At 23.7% G+C, this 15,089-nt stretch overlaps 1 protein-coding gene across 1 annotated transcript; it reads left to right on the top strand.

Moving 5' to 3' along the window:
* Positions 1–3,408: 3,408 nt before the first annotated feature.
* Positions 3,409–10,710, top strand: LOC145842924 (G protein alpha o subunit-like). The gene is made up of 4 exons (XM_082950400.1): positions 3,409–3,507; positions 5,542–5,793; positions 9,779–10,000; positions 10,531–10,710. The coding sequence occupies exons 1-4, from the start codon at positions 3,409–3,411 to the stop codon at positions 10,708–10,710; spliced, it is 753 nt and encodes a 250-aa protein (XP_082806526.1).
* Positions 10,711–15,089: the final 4,379 nt, after the last annotated feature.

Below are 15,089 nucleotides of genomic sequence, written 5' to 3'. Positions count from 1 at the left end.
CTAAGTGTTTTAGAATCTTTATTTATAAAAACGTTCAAACCTAATTTGTGCAAGCAGCAATACATTTATATTTCTAATCTTTATAAGTTGTTATAAGTTGGAATGGAATAGAATGAAATTTTAAACTTTGTTTAGTTTTATTCGAACTTTGTCGCTTGTTTTATTGTTTGTTTTGTTATTGTTGCTTATCGTAGTTAAATTACTGATCAACTATTCTTAAATATGTGTTTATGAATTGTGAATGTATAATAAATTTTTGCTCAGTTATGCTAATTAGTGTTAATTGATTGTTTTTTATGATGTAACCTCTAACTATTTATTTACTCAAAATTTAATATTAAAATATGTTGCTAACAAAAGTAGTTGATAAGTGTTAGCCAAAATCGATTTTATTTGTTGTTTTCTTTATTAAAAGATGTTTTTGAATGAATCCTTTCTTAGATTTTTGTATTGTGTATGTAGTACTAAAAAGTTATATACTTCTAATATTAGTAACGAGTAAACATGCGTTAATGCTTATAATGACATTCAAAATAAGTATAAATAATTCATCTGCTTACTTTGATAAAAAGAAAGTTCTTAATGCAATTTATAATAGATTTCTAAAACAAACATAAAAACTTTAACCTTAACTTTTGAAATAAAATAAACTGACATTTAAACTTAATGACATTTAATATATTTGAAATAGGTTAGATTTTCTTTAGATTAACTTAACCATTTAAAAAAAAGATAAATAGTTTTAAAAGATATTTACAAAAAAAAAGATAAATTTAATTAAGCTTTGATTTTTTTGTTACTTGTTTATAAGAAGTACAAGTGTGCTAATACTGCAATGATATTAAAAAAGGTAAAAAAAGTTTGTTTAATTTTAAAAATAAGGAAATTATCTCAATAAGAGAAGTTCTTAAAGGGTAAAAAGAATAGTATAGTATAGCAGATTAATACAACAATGGAACAAAACTTATTTTCTATTTACATAAACGAAAGAAACACAAAGATACATTATAGCTACATCACACTATACTAAAACTACACTTAAACAAAACTGATAATACAGTTATAATAAGTATCTTATAACTTAATTAAGAAAGCATCTTGAATTTAACGTGTTTGAAATACATCTAAAATTTAAGCACACCAATAACTGCCGAATGCTCATAACTTTCAAAATGATGTTTATTTTATATCAAAATCAAAGAAAACTTCTTTTTTCGTACGTATTCATTGTTAAGAAATTAACTCCTAACAATAAAAAAATGTTTTTTTTTTCAATACTGGAAGCACGTCACGAAAACTGCGTAAAACAGTATACAAAATCCGCTTTTAAATAAATTTATCGCGTGAATACTGCGACAACATATCTTTAAATTTTATCGACATTGATAACGTTAATGATTATTACATTTCGTTCGAAAATTTTTCTTTAATTATTTTAAATGTCGTATAAAAGTTTACAATTTTTTTTTTTATTAGTAGTTTATTACGTTAAATAAATAAAAAATTTTAAATTGTATTAAGTTCTTTTACTAAAACATTAATCGAATTATTTTAAATAAGCACAACGTTATGTGTGACCCAACTGTTTTTACTTGTAGAATAAATTGATGTCGTTTTATATTTTTATAACATAAATTGAATGGGTATATAATTTTTTAATCAGATATAGTTTTGCAAAGCTTTAATAAAACACTTATAGTACTTGAAAAGGATTTTTTAAACTTGAAATCAAACATACCAAACTTCAGTATGTATGTTGCAAAAATGCAGTATAAATATTAGTTAATAAAATACTAATCCGTGTTACAGTGTTAACTAGGCAAAAACTGTATATTGATAATATATAAGTAAACATTATGTCCCAGTATAATTGCAAGAGTAGTAGATTGACGTAAATCTAGCGGTTGTAAATGATAAAGTTTCTTAAACTTTGATCTTCAAGTGTCTATTGCAGGGTTTCCTAAAATGGGCGGTATCCCTGGGGCAATTTTAGTAAGTCGGGGGGGGGGGGGCAATAATTAGTAAAGGGGCGAAAGGGGGGTGATTAAAATTCTGGCAGTCATAAAACTTTTACTTTATAGCTTGCTATTGAATTTTTGACCCTGAGGTAAAACTTAGACAAATAAAGTCCATTTTGTTTACGAAAAACATAGAAAAAAAATTTAAGTGTTTAGGACTACTATTTTCAAGTAAATTACATATTCTTATTCATATCTTTTCTCTTTTAACAACTACATAGATCACAGATGAATGGAATCCTTCTAACCATAACTTGAAATATATGCTATTAGGTACCATAAATTGTTTATAAAAATCTATGTTATCTATTATAAACTATCACCTCATAATATTTTCAGTTGTTTTGAAAAGTCTATTAGTTGGACTAAAAAACAAAACTATACTAAAGTCAATTTTTCAATAGAATAAAAAAGTTGTTGTAACTAATTGAGTTATTTTCTGTAAGTTATGTTTTGAAATCAATATTTAGTTTTTGAGCTTGCACTACTTAATTAAAAAAAGCAACTTTTGATTATCATTTATTTACAAATTTTTGAAAAGGGGGCGATTTAGTAAATGAGTTTAAGAAACTCTGGTCAAGTGTTAGCGAATAAAGGTCAAAAACGAAGAAATTTTAAAACAGATTTAATGAACTTCATTTGTAATTTCTCTGCTTTGATAAAGGAGCAAAAAAAAAAAAGCCGAGACAAGTTAATTATTTTTATACGTGTTTCTTTTCATTTTAAAGACGAAAAGAGCAATTAAAACAAATAACTTTTAGAAAAGGGTAATTATAGATAAGATAATATTGTGACACAAATTAAATCAAAGTAAATAATTTTATTTCAAACTAAAGTTATGTTTTGCTTGTTATCATATGGTAGTAGACAATTAAAAAAAACAGCTTTTTTGATTTTTGACAAACATTTGAATAACTGTTTTATGTATGTTTTGTAACATATACATAAATATTGAAGTTTCTAGTTTGTACTTTATTTATCTGAAGCAGTTTCTTTATTTTTACTTTTTTAAATCTAAAGTCTAAATTTTATACTGTTTTACTTGTTTTTTTCAATTAAAAGTACTATCTAGTCGAAAATTTCTAAAATATAGTAAATTGGTTTATTTATTAGTATGAGTTTAAGAGTAATTAAGTACAAAACAAAAACTCAAATAACACCTAATTTTAACTTTTCTTGTTAAGGTGTTTATTAATTACTCCGTTATGTTTGAATATTTTTCTTTAACTAGGTTATTCAAAAATTTTATATAGAAACGTGTTTTTACAACGAATAAAAACTAGTGATATAAAATATCAAATGTACTATAAATGTTAGTTTGTTTTAAATATTCCAATATAGGTACTAAAGAAAAAAGTAATTAAATTATATTTTTATTGATTGATTTGTTATGGGGTGCGGTTTGTCTGCGCCTGTTTCAGATGGAGCCCTAAAATCAAATGAAATAGACAAACAGCTAAGAGAGGATGGAAAGGATTATGACAAGGAGGTAAAACTTTTTTAAATATCATGTCATTAATTTGCATTAAAAAAAACAGTTTCATTAATCATCATAGTAAAGTGCTTATTCACTTATCCGGACACGTTGGGCAAGATTTTTCTATAAACATGTCCGGATAGCTAAAAATCCGGATAACTACAAAAAAATCAATTTTATTATATAAATATAACTGCTGCATATAATGCAGTGCATAATAAAAGTGCTATGGTAAAAAAAAATATATATTAAATAATTGTGAGCAATATATAATAAAATGATACATAACAATAATAAAAGCTAATTTTTAGGTTAATTAAATTATTTTTGTCTAACGTAGAAAAACATCAGACTAACTAACTCTCTGCAACGATATACGTTTTTTGAGGGTCAAGCAAGTTAAATTCACCATTTGTAATTCCGCCTGCCCTAACTATCAATTTTTAAAAAATATTAATTTTTGTTTAAGAGAAAATATAAGTTGTTCTTATTTTTACAAACGAAAAATAATGGCAACCTATCTCTGTAAACAAAAAAAAAAACTTTTAAACAAAGAAAAAAAAAAGACATAAAGAAAAACTTTGACGAAGTTTAAAGTCCGTTTAACGGAAACATATCACTCCTAACAAACTAGATCTTATTGGAAGTTTTACTTTGACAAGACAAAATATACGTTTGTTTTAGTTTTTTCACGTTTAAAATTTGTATCAAACAAAATTTTTAATGTTCTGTATAAATTTTTTTTTGAATTTTCTTGTGACCGAAACTGTCCAGATAAGTGAGCGTCCGGATAAGTGAATAAGCACTGTACATCAATTTTTTATTTAGTTAAAAAATTTTAACTTATTTTTAGTAACTGTAAAACTTAAATTAAATTTATTTGATCATCTACTCGGTAGTAAAAAGTTAGTAAAAACATTCAACTTATTTTTAGTAACTGTAAAACTTAGATTAAATCTATTTAAATCAAATACTCGGTATTCCATATTGTTTTGTTTCTTGTTGCATATAACACTTAACTTGATCAGAGTTAAAAAAACAGCAAAGAACAAAACTTGTAATTTATGGCTAGATATATTAATTTGAGTAGCTAATTTAAGAAAAAAAAAAAGAGTATATTAAATTATGATTCAAAGTATATTACTGAACTGATACAATAAATTGAAAAAGAACGTAAGATTGTATGAATTTAAATCTACACAATGTACTATTAGAATTCTTTTTGCTTTTAATCTGTAGGTTAAAGTGTAAAAATAGTGAGCGTCGCAATGAAATTAAACTAAAAAATATTTACTTTAAATGGTTTTGTAGTTAATTATGAAAAAAAGTACACTACTACTTATGCTTTATTTTTTGTCAAACCTTTTAACATTTTTTAATCAATTGTATAGCAATTTTATTAGGTAATAGTCTAAGTAATAATTTACTGTTGTTTGAAGAAATAGTTAGAAATTACTGATTTTAGCAGATTGCAATTCAACTAAGTTGTAATGTAGTTTCGCATTACTAAAAATAAAACCCTATTTTTATAAGGTTTGACTTTAGTTTGTCGTAATTAAAAAAAAAAGTCTTTTAGTTATGTTTTAAAAAATGTCTTTTTCAACTAACTTAACAACTTAATAAAGTCAAGGTAAAAAGATAAATCTAGATAAAATTGTTTATATTTTAGTATAAACAATAAATGAAAACAAAGATATTATTCTACTTGTGATTGCTTTTACTCAGTATTATTTATCTTAATACGTCTTAGCTTAGAAGCATATAAAGCTTAAACTGCGAATTAAAAAGAATTTTTAAACTTTCAATAAAAATTAACACTAAAAACTTAAGTGTAAAGAAGAGAAAAGAAAAAAAAAATTATATGTATAACAAGACATTCACTGTAGTAAAAATAATAGTTTTTTGTACTAAATACCAACAACAGATTGTATATTTAATTATAATTGTTAGCTAAATTTTAATTAAATCGTAAATTAAGAGGTTTTTTATGTTATAACAATATAGTAATTTTAAACAATAAAATAAAACTTATTTTATAATATTTAGGTAAAGTTGCTTCTACTCGGAGCTGGAGAGTCAGGGAAGAGCACAATAGCCAAACAAATGAAAATATTGTACATGAAGGGGTACAATGTACAAGAAAGAAAAAACTTCGTTCACATAGTTTTTGCCAACATAGCTCAATCCTTGCTAACCATCAGCAACGCCATGAAATTTTTGGATATTCGTTGGGCGGAGGATAGGGAAGATGACATGCGCATCGTGATGGCATCAGCTAAAACGCTAAACGACTTTAAGGTTTTTTAGAAAAGTTTGTAATGTAGTAGAAAATTTTTTGAAAATAATTAACTAAAAATATAACTAAAATATCACTTTTTACTAAACTAAAAGAATATTAGATGCTTTATTTTAAAAATTATTTTGATTTTTGTATTTAAATACTAACAATTTTTTATAAAACTAAACAAAGCTTGGGTCTTTGAGCTTTTCGAAGGCTATGCAAAGCTCCTTAACAAACAAAATAAAAGTCTTTATGCTAATTATTAAATATATGATATGGTTTCTTATTTTTTTTAAACATAATTTATTAGTATATGTCAAAAAAAAAATTGAAAAAGAGTCAATATAGAATATAAATAGCTTTAGGAATTAATAATGCTACAAAAATAAACTTTTATATAAGACAGTACTAGTGTTTTTCAAGAAATGTACATAGAGGCTTGTTTTTTGAAACAGTAAAATACACAACTTGAATATTAAAAATTACTCAAATAAAAATAGTTCAGAATTAAATTTAAAAGGTTTTCATATGTAAGCAAACGTATTCTAAGCAAAAATAACTAACAAAAATTATACTATAAAATATATTTAGATAGACTGACGTTCATTCAATTCAAAAAATTAATTTTGAATACTTATTTAAGAATAATTTATCTCTTAAATCTTATGCTATGACACATCTGTGAAATTCCCGAAGCTAAAAAAAAAACAAACAAATACGATCGAAATGACATAATAATTTAGGTTAAAATTAACCTTAATACGTAAATAAGGCTTAGTAGAGTATTTAGATTTTTAAATTTAAATTTTATATTAAAGTATATCATATTTTAATTGCTTATTGTCCTTTAAAATAAAATTAATTTATGCTAATCTAGATTATTAAAAGTTTTAAACACCACTTTAATAAAATAGTATAATATAGATTCAAAACTATGTATAATAGATGAACTCTTTTTATAAACTTGATTTAAACATTTTGCACATGAAAATGTTAGTTATATTTTAAAACAATACATTTAATGCAAATTTAGTAGTGTAAAAATTATAAAAAATAAATTTTTAAAGAAAAAAAAAACACCAGTAAAACAATTAGAAAAATAAAAGTAAAATATCTTCTTATTAAATTACACCCACACTTTTACTTAGTTTCTTAGCAAGTATTTTAAACAAAATTAAATTTGTGCCTTGAAGAATATTCAGTGAAAAACGTTTCGTGTATTTACTTTTTAAATTACCTTCAGCAAACTTAACTAAATACCTGCTACTTTAAACAACAGGTTTAGATAAATGTTTAAACTGAAAATGTAATTAGATTGATTTTTATCAAAATCATTTATAACAAAGAAATACGTTTATTTTAAATTCAGAATCTTTATTTTCATTTCTTTTATTTGAGTTCTCAATTTTATTTAACATTTAAATTGAGAGTTTAACTTAAGTATTTATATCCGTTTAGTATTTGCTTTTAAGCTTTATAAACTTAATGTAATTTATTAATGATGATTTAATGACATTTCCTTATGTGTTTACAATCAATAAAAAAAAACTTTAATTAACTTATTAAAACATTAATTTCTCTTGTGTAATAACCATTTTTAAAGTTCTTAAAAGCAGATTAGATTGGGAATTCACAAGTTTTTTTTTTAAACATGGTTTATATGTATGTTTTATATATTTATTATACTTTCATGAAACATCTTAAATATTAACAAATTGAAATAGAAATATTAATCTTTCAATTAAAGTTTAATAAATTGTAACATATCGTTTTAATTACATGTGCTTTAGAAAAAATGTATTTTGTTTAATTTTTCATGGTTTTTAACAAAAAATTACTACCTGATATTGCTCCAAAAAAAAACGATTATCTGGATAAAAAAAGATAAACAGGTACTTTTTTTTTCTAGATTTTTATTTAAAACACAATTGATAAAACTTTTATTGTTGTTAAAGTTTGAAAACTATTAATTTAATTAAAACAAAAACTAGAAAAACACAATTATTCGTAACTAAATATATGCCTGTACTAAAAGATTTTGATTTGTATCGAAAAAATAAACTTTTGAAATTTATCCACAGAAATTTTCAGCTTAAGATTTCACTCAGATTTTTTTATTTGCTAAACTCAATTACACTAAAAATGTAAAACTGAAATTTTGTTAAAACTTTAATAGCTTCTAAAGTAAGTTATGTAATAAATGATTGATAATATTAAAATACGTAGTAAAAAAGTAATCAACTATAAACACAAAGTACATTTTTTTTAGCAAGAACAAATTTAGATAAGTTTTGTTCTTAACTTTATTACAAAAATGATTGAATTAAAGTATACTTTACATCTATTTAAAAAAAAGTTATAGCATGCAGTGATAACACACTTTTTATTAAAATTGTGCAAAAAAAAATCTTTAAGTTAAAAGTTTTAGTCACAGTTATTTGTAAAGTGTGAAAAGTTAAGTCTATTAAAATACCGCATACAAGCAATTAATAAAAATAAACGAATGCTTGATTATTTCATACCAGAAGCATAATCATTTTTTACTATTTTCATTACCTAAATTAGATAAAAACTTATGTTAGTCATTAAAAATAAAAGTAAGACGTAAAGGAAAACAAAAAAGTTGTTTAATAATGTTCTACTGGCTTTAAAATACATTTTTGATAAATTTTTATTAAATCCAAATTTATATAAATAGTAAAACTAATAAGTTTGAAAAAGTTATGCTTCACGATAAGTTTTATGTTATCTAAATAAACATTTTTTAGTAGAAAAAAATATTATTAACTTATTCATCATGGTTTGTTAAACAACTTAGTTGCTAATTTTAGTCTCAAAAACTCAAACATTGTATATTTTTATTCCAAATGCGTAGTTTTTAGCTATTTGTATTATCTATTTTTAGCAGCAGCAAAGTATTCAATAATTTAAGTATGCATGTATTTTCTTCTTGGTTTATAATTTCATTAACTACACTAAAATAACAAACAAGTAGCTTGAATGATTTATTTATTTTGGTTCTTCTTCTTGTAATTTTTTTTTCCTTGAAGAAAAAAGACTGATCATACTTATATCAGTTAAATTTTAAAACTGATTTTATTTATCTACTACACAGGGTTCAAAATTATTTTGGATATAAAGTTTGAAAGTTCAAATTACATAAATAAAATATCAAGAAAAAAATTCTCAATGTAAAGTGAGATAATTCCTACTTTTGTAATTTGAGGCGATGCAGTTATAATTATTTGATTTTAATAATCCTTAGTTGATTATTTGCTATTTTTTATCAGACATATTGAGCTGTTATTTTGTTAACATATCATGTAGTGTTTTTGAGTTGTTACGTTAACTTTGATTCTTTTTTTTTGGGATACATTTTATAAAATTTGCTGTTAAAAAATATTGTAATCTGCATTTTTAAGTTTGAAATAAAGTCTTTGTTCTATTTATAATACATAATTACACCTAATCAGTTATAATTCGAAGATCATCTGCAATAAAAAAGATTAACTTGCACAAAAAACAATTAGAAGGTATCTATAGTTTATTCATTTTTTAATGGTTACATGTATTTTCATTTGAGTAAAACATAACTTTCATTATGGATAAAATGCTATTACAAAGAAAGTCCGAAAATTTAATAAAAATTGCCAAAAACTTAACAAATTATATTCATTATTATATAATAGACGACCGAGTAATAATTTTTAATTTCTTTATAAGCAATGTAATTTTAAGGTTTAAAAAAGATAAGAAAAAAATAAATATACTAAAATTTAGTATGATGTAAAAGAATAGTTGTCTATATTATTCAAAAGTTTAAAAAAATAAATCCTTTTTTTTTCTTTTAAACCAAATAAGTTTATTCGGACAACAATATAATCCTGGACCACTGTGTTTGAATAGTTGTTTTGTACAAGTTATACAAATTGCAAAATCTTAACAAAAATAATTTATAAAAAAATTGATTAACAGTAATATTTATCAAGCTGATTTTTTAAGGTAACAGAAGAAATTGGAGCAGCACTCAAGCGTATATGGCAGGATGCAGGCGTGCAGGAATGCTTTGCCAGGGGAAACGAGTTTCAGCTAAACGACTCAGCTGCTTATTTTTTGAACGAAATTGACAGACTAAGTAAAGATGACTATGTCCCGAGTGAACAAGACCTGCTTAGAACTAGGGTGAAAACTACTGGAATAACTGAAATTTCGTTTCAATATAAGGTGCGAAAAATATTTTGCAGAAAATTTTACTTTCTATATTAAGCTAAATTAAGAATACAAACACTTCATAAAAAAAATAGTAGTATTTTTTTTTGCGAAGAAGCTCATAGAATACTCCAATAATAAAGAATTAGATAATTAGCGTAAGTAAGCAATTTTTATGTTTAGTAAAAAGCCATAAAATATTTTTGTTAATGTTTTAGTTTTGAGCAGTGCCGGTATTGGCTTATAGCGCACCTTTTATTTAATTTCGTATTCTAAATAACTATTTTGTTACTATAACAGAATTTAAACTTTATTAGATTGACAAATAAATCATCATTACACTTGAGTCTTTGCTTAAACGTAAGTAAACTAGAAATTAAAATGCTTATCCTAAATACTTAATTATAAAAAATATGCAAAAAGAACATTTTAGTTTTTTTCCAAAAAATGTTTTAACTTTAAGTTCATAACTAAAAAAGTGTTGCAAAACTTCGCTTTAAATAACAAAATAGTAGTTAAAAACTTATTAAAGTAAAACTTATCAGGAACTATGTTTCCGATTGATAGATGTTGGAGGTCAAAGATCTGAACGAAAAAAGTGGATTCATTGCTTTGAGGACGTGACAGCAATCATATTCTGTGTTGCCTTGTCTGCATACAACCAGCTTCTTGCTGAAGATGAAGAAACTAACAGAATGCACGAATCTATCAGGTTAATTTTATAAAAATTAACTTTTTTTTGAAAGAAGTAAAAAACTGTAAATACTAAACTATTGCATAACTTGTTTAATTTTTAACATTATACAATATTCTGTTTTGGTTTACTATTTTTAGATAAAGCTTAAAATAGGTTTTCAACGTAAGAAACTAGTGTTGCTCTAAAATAAATAACATACTTTGAAAAAAGTATTTTTTAAAGCCTTTTAACAACAATATTTTAATTACAACAAAACTAAGTAATCTTAAAACAAAATCTAAATATTATTAAAAAGTATTGTTATTTTTTGTTCTTGGTATTAGAATTGAAAGTTTATAAATAAGCTTTTTAGTTTGAAAATATTTACAATATGATACAAATCAATTGTATCATATATTTTTTTGATTTTTTTAAAGTAATGTTCCTACATCTTTAAAATGTCTATGTTTCTTTAATCTAAAGAAGTTTATGAAAACTTTAGTCATTATGATGTTTAAACTTCATTAATAAATAACTTATAAACTATACCCTTTATCCTTTATTTTACTGTACAAGAGCTTATAATAAAAAAACTTAAACTCTTTAAAATGCAGTTTTGTTATGAGTATCAACAACTTAATCTATAATTAATTATAATCTACTGTATTTAAAAGAGCTAGTTAGAATTACAATTATATAATTGTAAACAAAAAAATAACTTCGTAGAACATACTAACATTACGCAAAAAAGTTGTTTTTTAGTTAAAAAATATTTTTTTTTAATTCACATTGATGATAAAAAAATATGTTTTTACCAACTATTTTTTAGCTTTAAGGTCAAAAAATCTGCTAGTTCTTTAACTAGGACTAATATTAATGGTTTGAAAACATAAAATAAATTTTTAAATTTTAGGAAAATAATACTTAAAGTGATGTCAAAATTAATGATTTTTTTTTCTATTATAGTAAGAAATTTTAAGTTAACTACAGATTTAAAATTTCTCAAATATGAGTTACCACTATTTAAGCAATAATAAAAATTATTTCAAAACTTTACGAGTAAGTTTTACTTTGTAAAATAAAACAATTTTTGATGAGTAGCAATTAGAAGTTATAAAAAGTAAAACAGAATTATTAATGTGGTTTAATTCACAAACAATCAATTGTTTCACGTATATAAAATAGTATTATGATAAGCAAGCTATTAGCTGAATGCGGCTTGTATTGTTTTTTAAAGTTAGTTATGTACAGAATACACACCAATAAAACTAGTTACAAAAACATTGATGCGGAAAATTATAGTTAATAAACAAACAGTTAAATAATGATAACAAATAAATAAAACACTGTACATTTTAATTCTTGTTTTTTCGACTACTTTGTTTTCTTAAAGTTTGTTTCCTCTCTAGTTTTTAGTAAGTCGTTTATATCTCATTTTAAATCGCGGTCATTAGCGAGCTCCTCCAATATATCTGTGCTGAAATTTAAACTGTTTGGGTTACACTTGCAGACGAGTCTAAAATGATGTTTGTTAACGATCAACTTGATGTAAAACAGAGACTTTAGGATTCGCTCATTGCCTATCCTATTAAAAAAAAACAAACCAGAAAAGCTAGCACTGGTTAGGATTAAGAGCATAGTGATAAGACTATTACGTCTCAACACTTCTTCGTTAATTATCATTTGTTGCCATCCAATTCTAAGGGTACAACAGAGGCATTTTTGATGAAACGTGTTGATTTATTCTCTTATATTTTCAACAAAGACGGTCTGTTAATTTTTGGTTGTCCTAAACGTTTGCATTTAGACGAGCAAACGTGCCTAAAGCTTTACCAATAAAAAATGTATCTTTTTATCATGAAATGCATTTGATAAAGACATATATTTTTTTTAGAAACTAAAAATCTGGATTGGTAATAGGATGTATGTTTCCTCGCTTAGGAAATTACGTTTTTTAAGGCTAATTGTAAGGAAACTTTGACATATTGAAAAAGTGATTAAATAAAGTCAAAAGATTTTAGGCAGAGTGAGCTACAAGTGCAGAGTCATCAGCAATAAAAAAATCAGCAAACTGTAGCTTGCAAAGGGTAAATGTGCGGCTTCAAGAATGTTTTTTTTCTCGAAACACAAATATGCGACTTGTGAGCATGTAAACCTTAAACCTGGCCTGCAACTACCAAATTACTGCCGACACCTGACGTAGTGTGAAGTTCTTATCGCCAAATACAAACTTGCATTACAAACGAACAACTTCTAAAACAATAACACAAAGCTATCTGACTTAAAATATTAGTTAAACTTGAGGAGTAATTTACAAAAGTGTTTAATTTTTTAGTTTTTTACATCCTAAAAAGACTAATATTATTGTTTAAAATAAATCGAAAAACCTACATTCACTAATATTTAAGAATTTAAAAGGGTATTTTTTAAACTAAGGCGTGAACATAGGAGATATAAAACCTTACTATATCCTTATATGGAAAATTTTACTTACAAAAGGTTTATAAGGTCTGTAAGTGACGTTTATATTAAAATATATAAGTACATAAAACAAAATATACATAACAGAATTCTAATAAGGCGTACTTTATATCTCGTAGTTTTAAGACAATTATGTATGTTTAAGAAACTTTAATTTTTAAAAATCTTTGAAACATGTTAAAATTAAACAATTAGAAAAAAAATTAAAATTTTTGGCTGTTTTTTTTAATTGAATCTTTTTAGCACGTTCAAAGACTAAACTAAACTAAGCATAACTTGCACACTTATTTATTAACGACTGCCACTCAAATTTACCACTAAAAAGCGTCGATAGTTTTTGTCGTATGAACTTAAGAAATAAATAAACATGTAAAAACTTTACGCTTGAAATAATGTAAAGAAACTTTTCAGATTATTTGATTCCATATGCAATAATTCATGGTTTAGTACTACATCAATGGTTTTATTTCTTAACAAAATTGATTTATTTAGGAGCAAAATAAAGACTTCACCTTTGAAAATTTGTTTTCCGAATTATCAGGTAAGTACTTTCACTTTTATTAAAAATCTTATATTTTTAAATAAAAACATAAAAGTAAAAATACCTTATCACAGTTACAAACTTGCAAAGGTGTTTATAAAGTGTTTTGGACAAAATTAACTACTTATGATAACATATTTAAACAAAAACTTTATTAAACCAAGAAATAGAAAAACATTTAAAAAAATATTTTGTCAAGTTTTTTATTCATAAAGGTGTGAAGATTTGTTACCACACTTATTTAAACTAACAAGTGTTTTTATAACCAAGTTTTGCTTAGAAAATTCATACTAACTCAAAGATCAATAAAAAAATAAAATTTTATGTAAATTTAATGACCTAAAATATTTAAAGTTTATGAACAAACTTATTTCTTTATTTACTTTGTTATTTTCTTAACTAAAAGCAAAAACAAATTTTGAAGATTAAATTTTGATTTGTTTGATTTTAAGTTTCATTTTAGTTTGCTAAGTAAAAGTATAAAAGAAATGACTAACAATTAAAAAAAGTGTAATTACTAAACAACTTTAAAGTTAAAGTAAAATTCAACAAATATACGACACTGATTACATGACAATTAAAGTTTATTCTATTCAAATTCTATAAAAAATGTTTAGAGACCATGTCTGCAAAAAAACTAAAAGGAATAAGAAAAAAGCGGTTTTAGATGTAATTCATAACGATAGTAAAAAGTTAATTAAAAAAAAAATTAAGAGAATTTTGAATTTACTTTAAATTACTTTATTTATAACTTTTTTTAGTCGTATCTAAAAATATTTAAAAGTGAAAAAAAAAAATTTAGATAACTAATAAGTTTATAACCGTTTTTTATTTTTTTTACTTTTTAAGTATTGGTCTCTTAAATAATTTTTCAAGAACTTTTGTCAGAACTTGAATAGTTGTACACCCGTACGAAACTAACGATTCTAACCGTACTAGGTTTGGTTTAAGCTATTATTTCGCAATTAGTAGGTTAATAACAGTTAAGCTAATAAATGTAATGTATACTATACTTAACTTAAAACCTCCAAGTTAAACTATAATTTTTCATTGCCAAATTGTTATTTAGTTAGGCTGCTCTAAAAGACTTGAAACATTTTAAAGTAAATTATACTTACAAAAAACAGTAACAATAAGCTAGCTACCAGCTAAAATTGCCTATGCGTTTTGAGTTAAAACAAAATAACTATGTACAAAAAATACTAAAATAATGACAAAAAAATCAGTTATGATTAAAAATGATTAAAAAAATCATAATAGTAGTAATATATAAACAGAAAAAAAAAATAATTGATCAAAAATGTTAAGTTAATTCTGGTTTTAACTTTCTTTAGCTGCTAAGGTTTCTCAAAATATTGCTTAAATCTTTTTTTTTAGTCTTTGAAGATAGAAGATTGCAATTTAAT

Source organism: Thalia democratica, chromosome 8 (assembly GCF_965202585.1).
Source record: "Thalia democratica chromosome 8, ktThaDemo2.hap1.1, whole genome shotgun sequence".
Taxonomy (NCBI): Eukaryota; Metazoa; Chordata; class Thaliacea; order Salpida; family Salpidae; genus Thalia; species Thalia democratica.
This window is presented reverse-complemented; position numbering and strand designations above follow the sequence as displayed.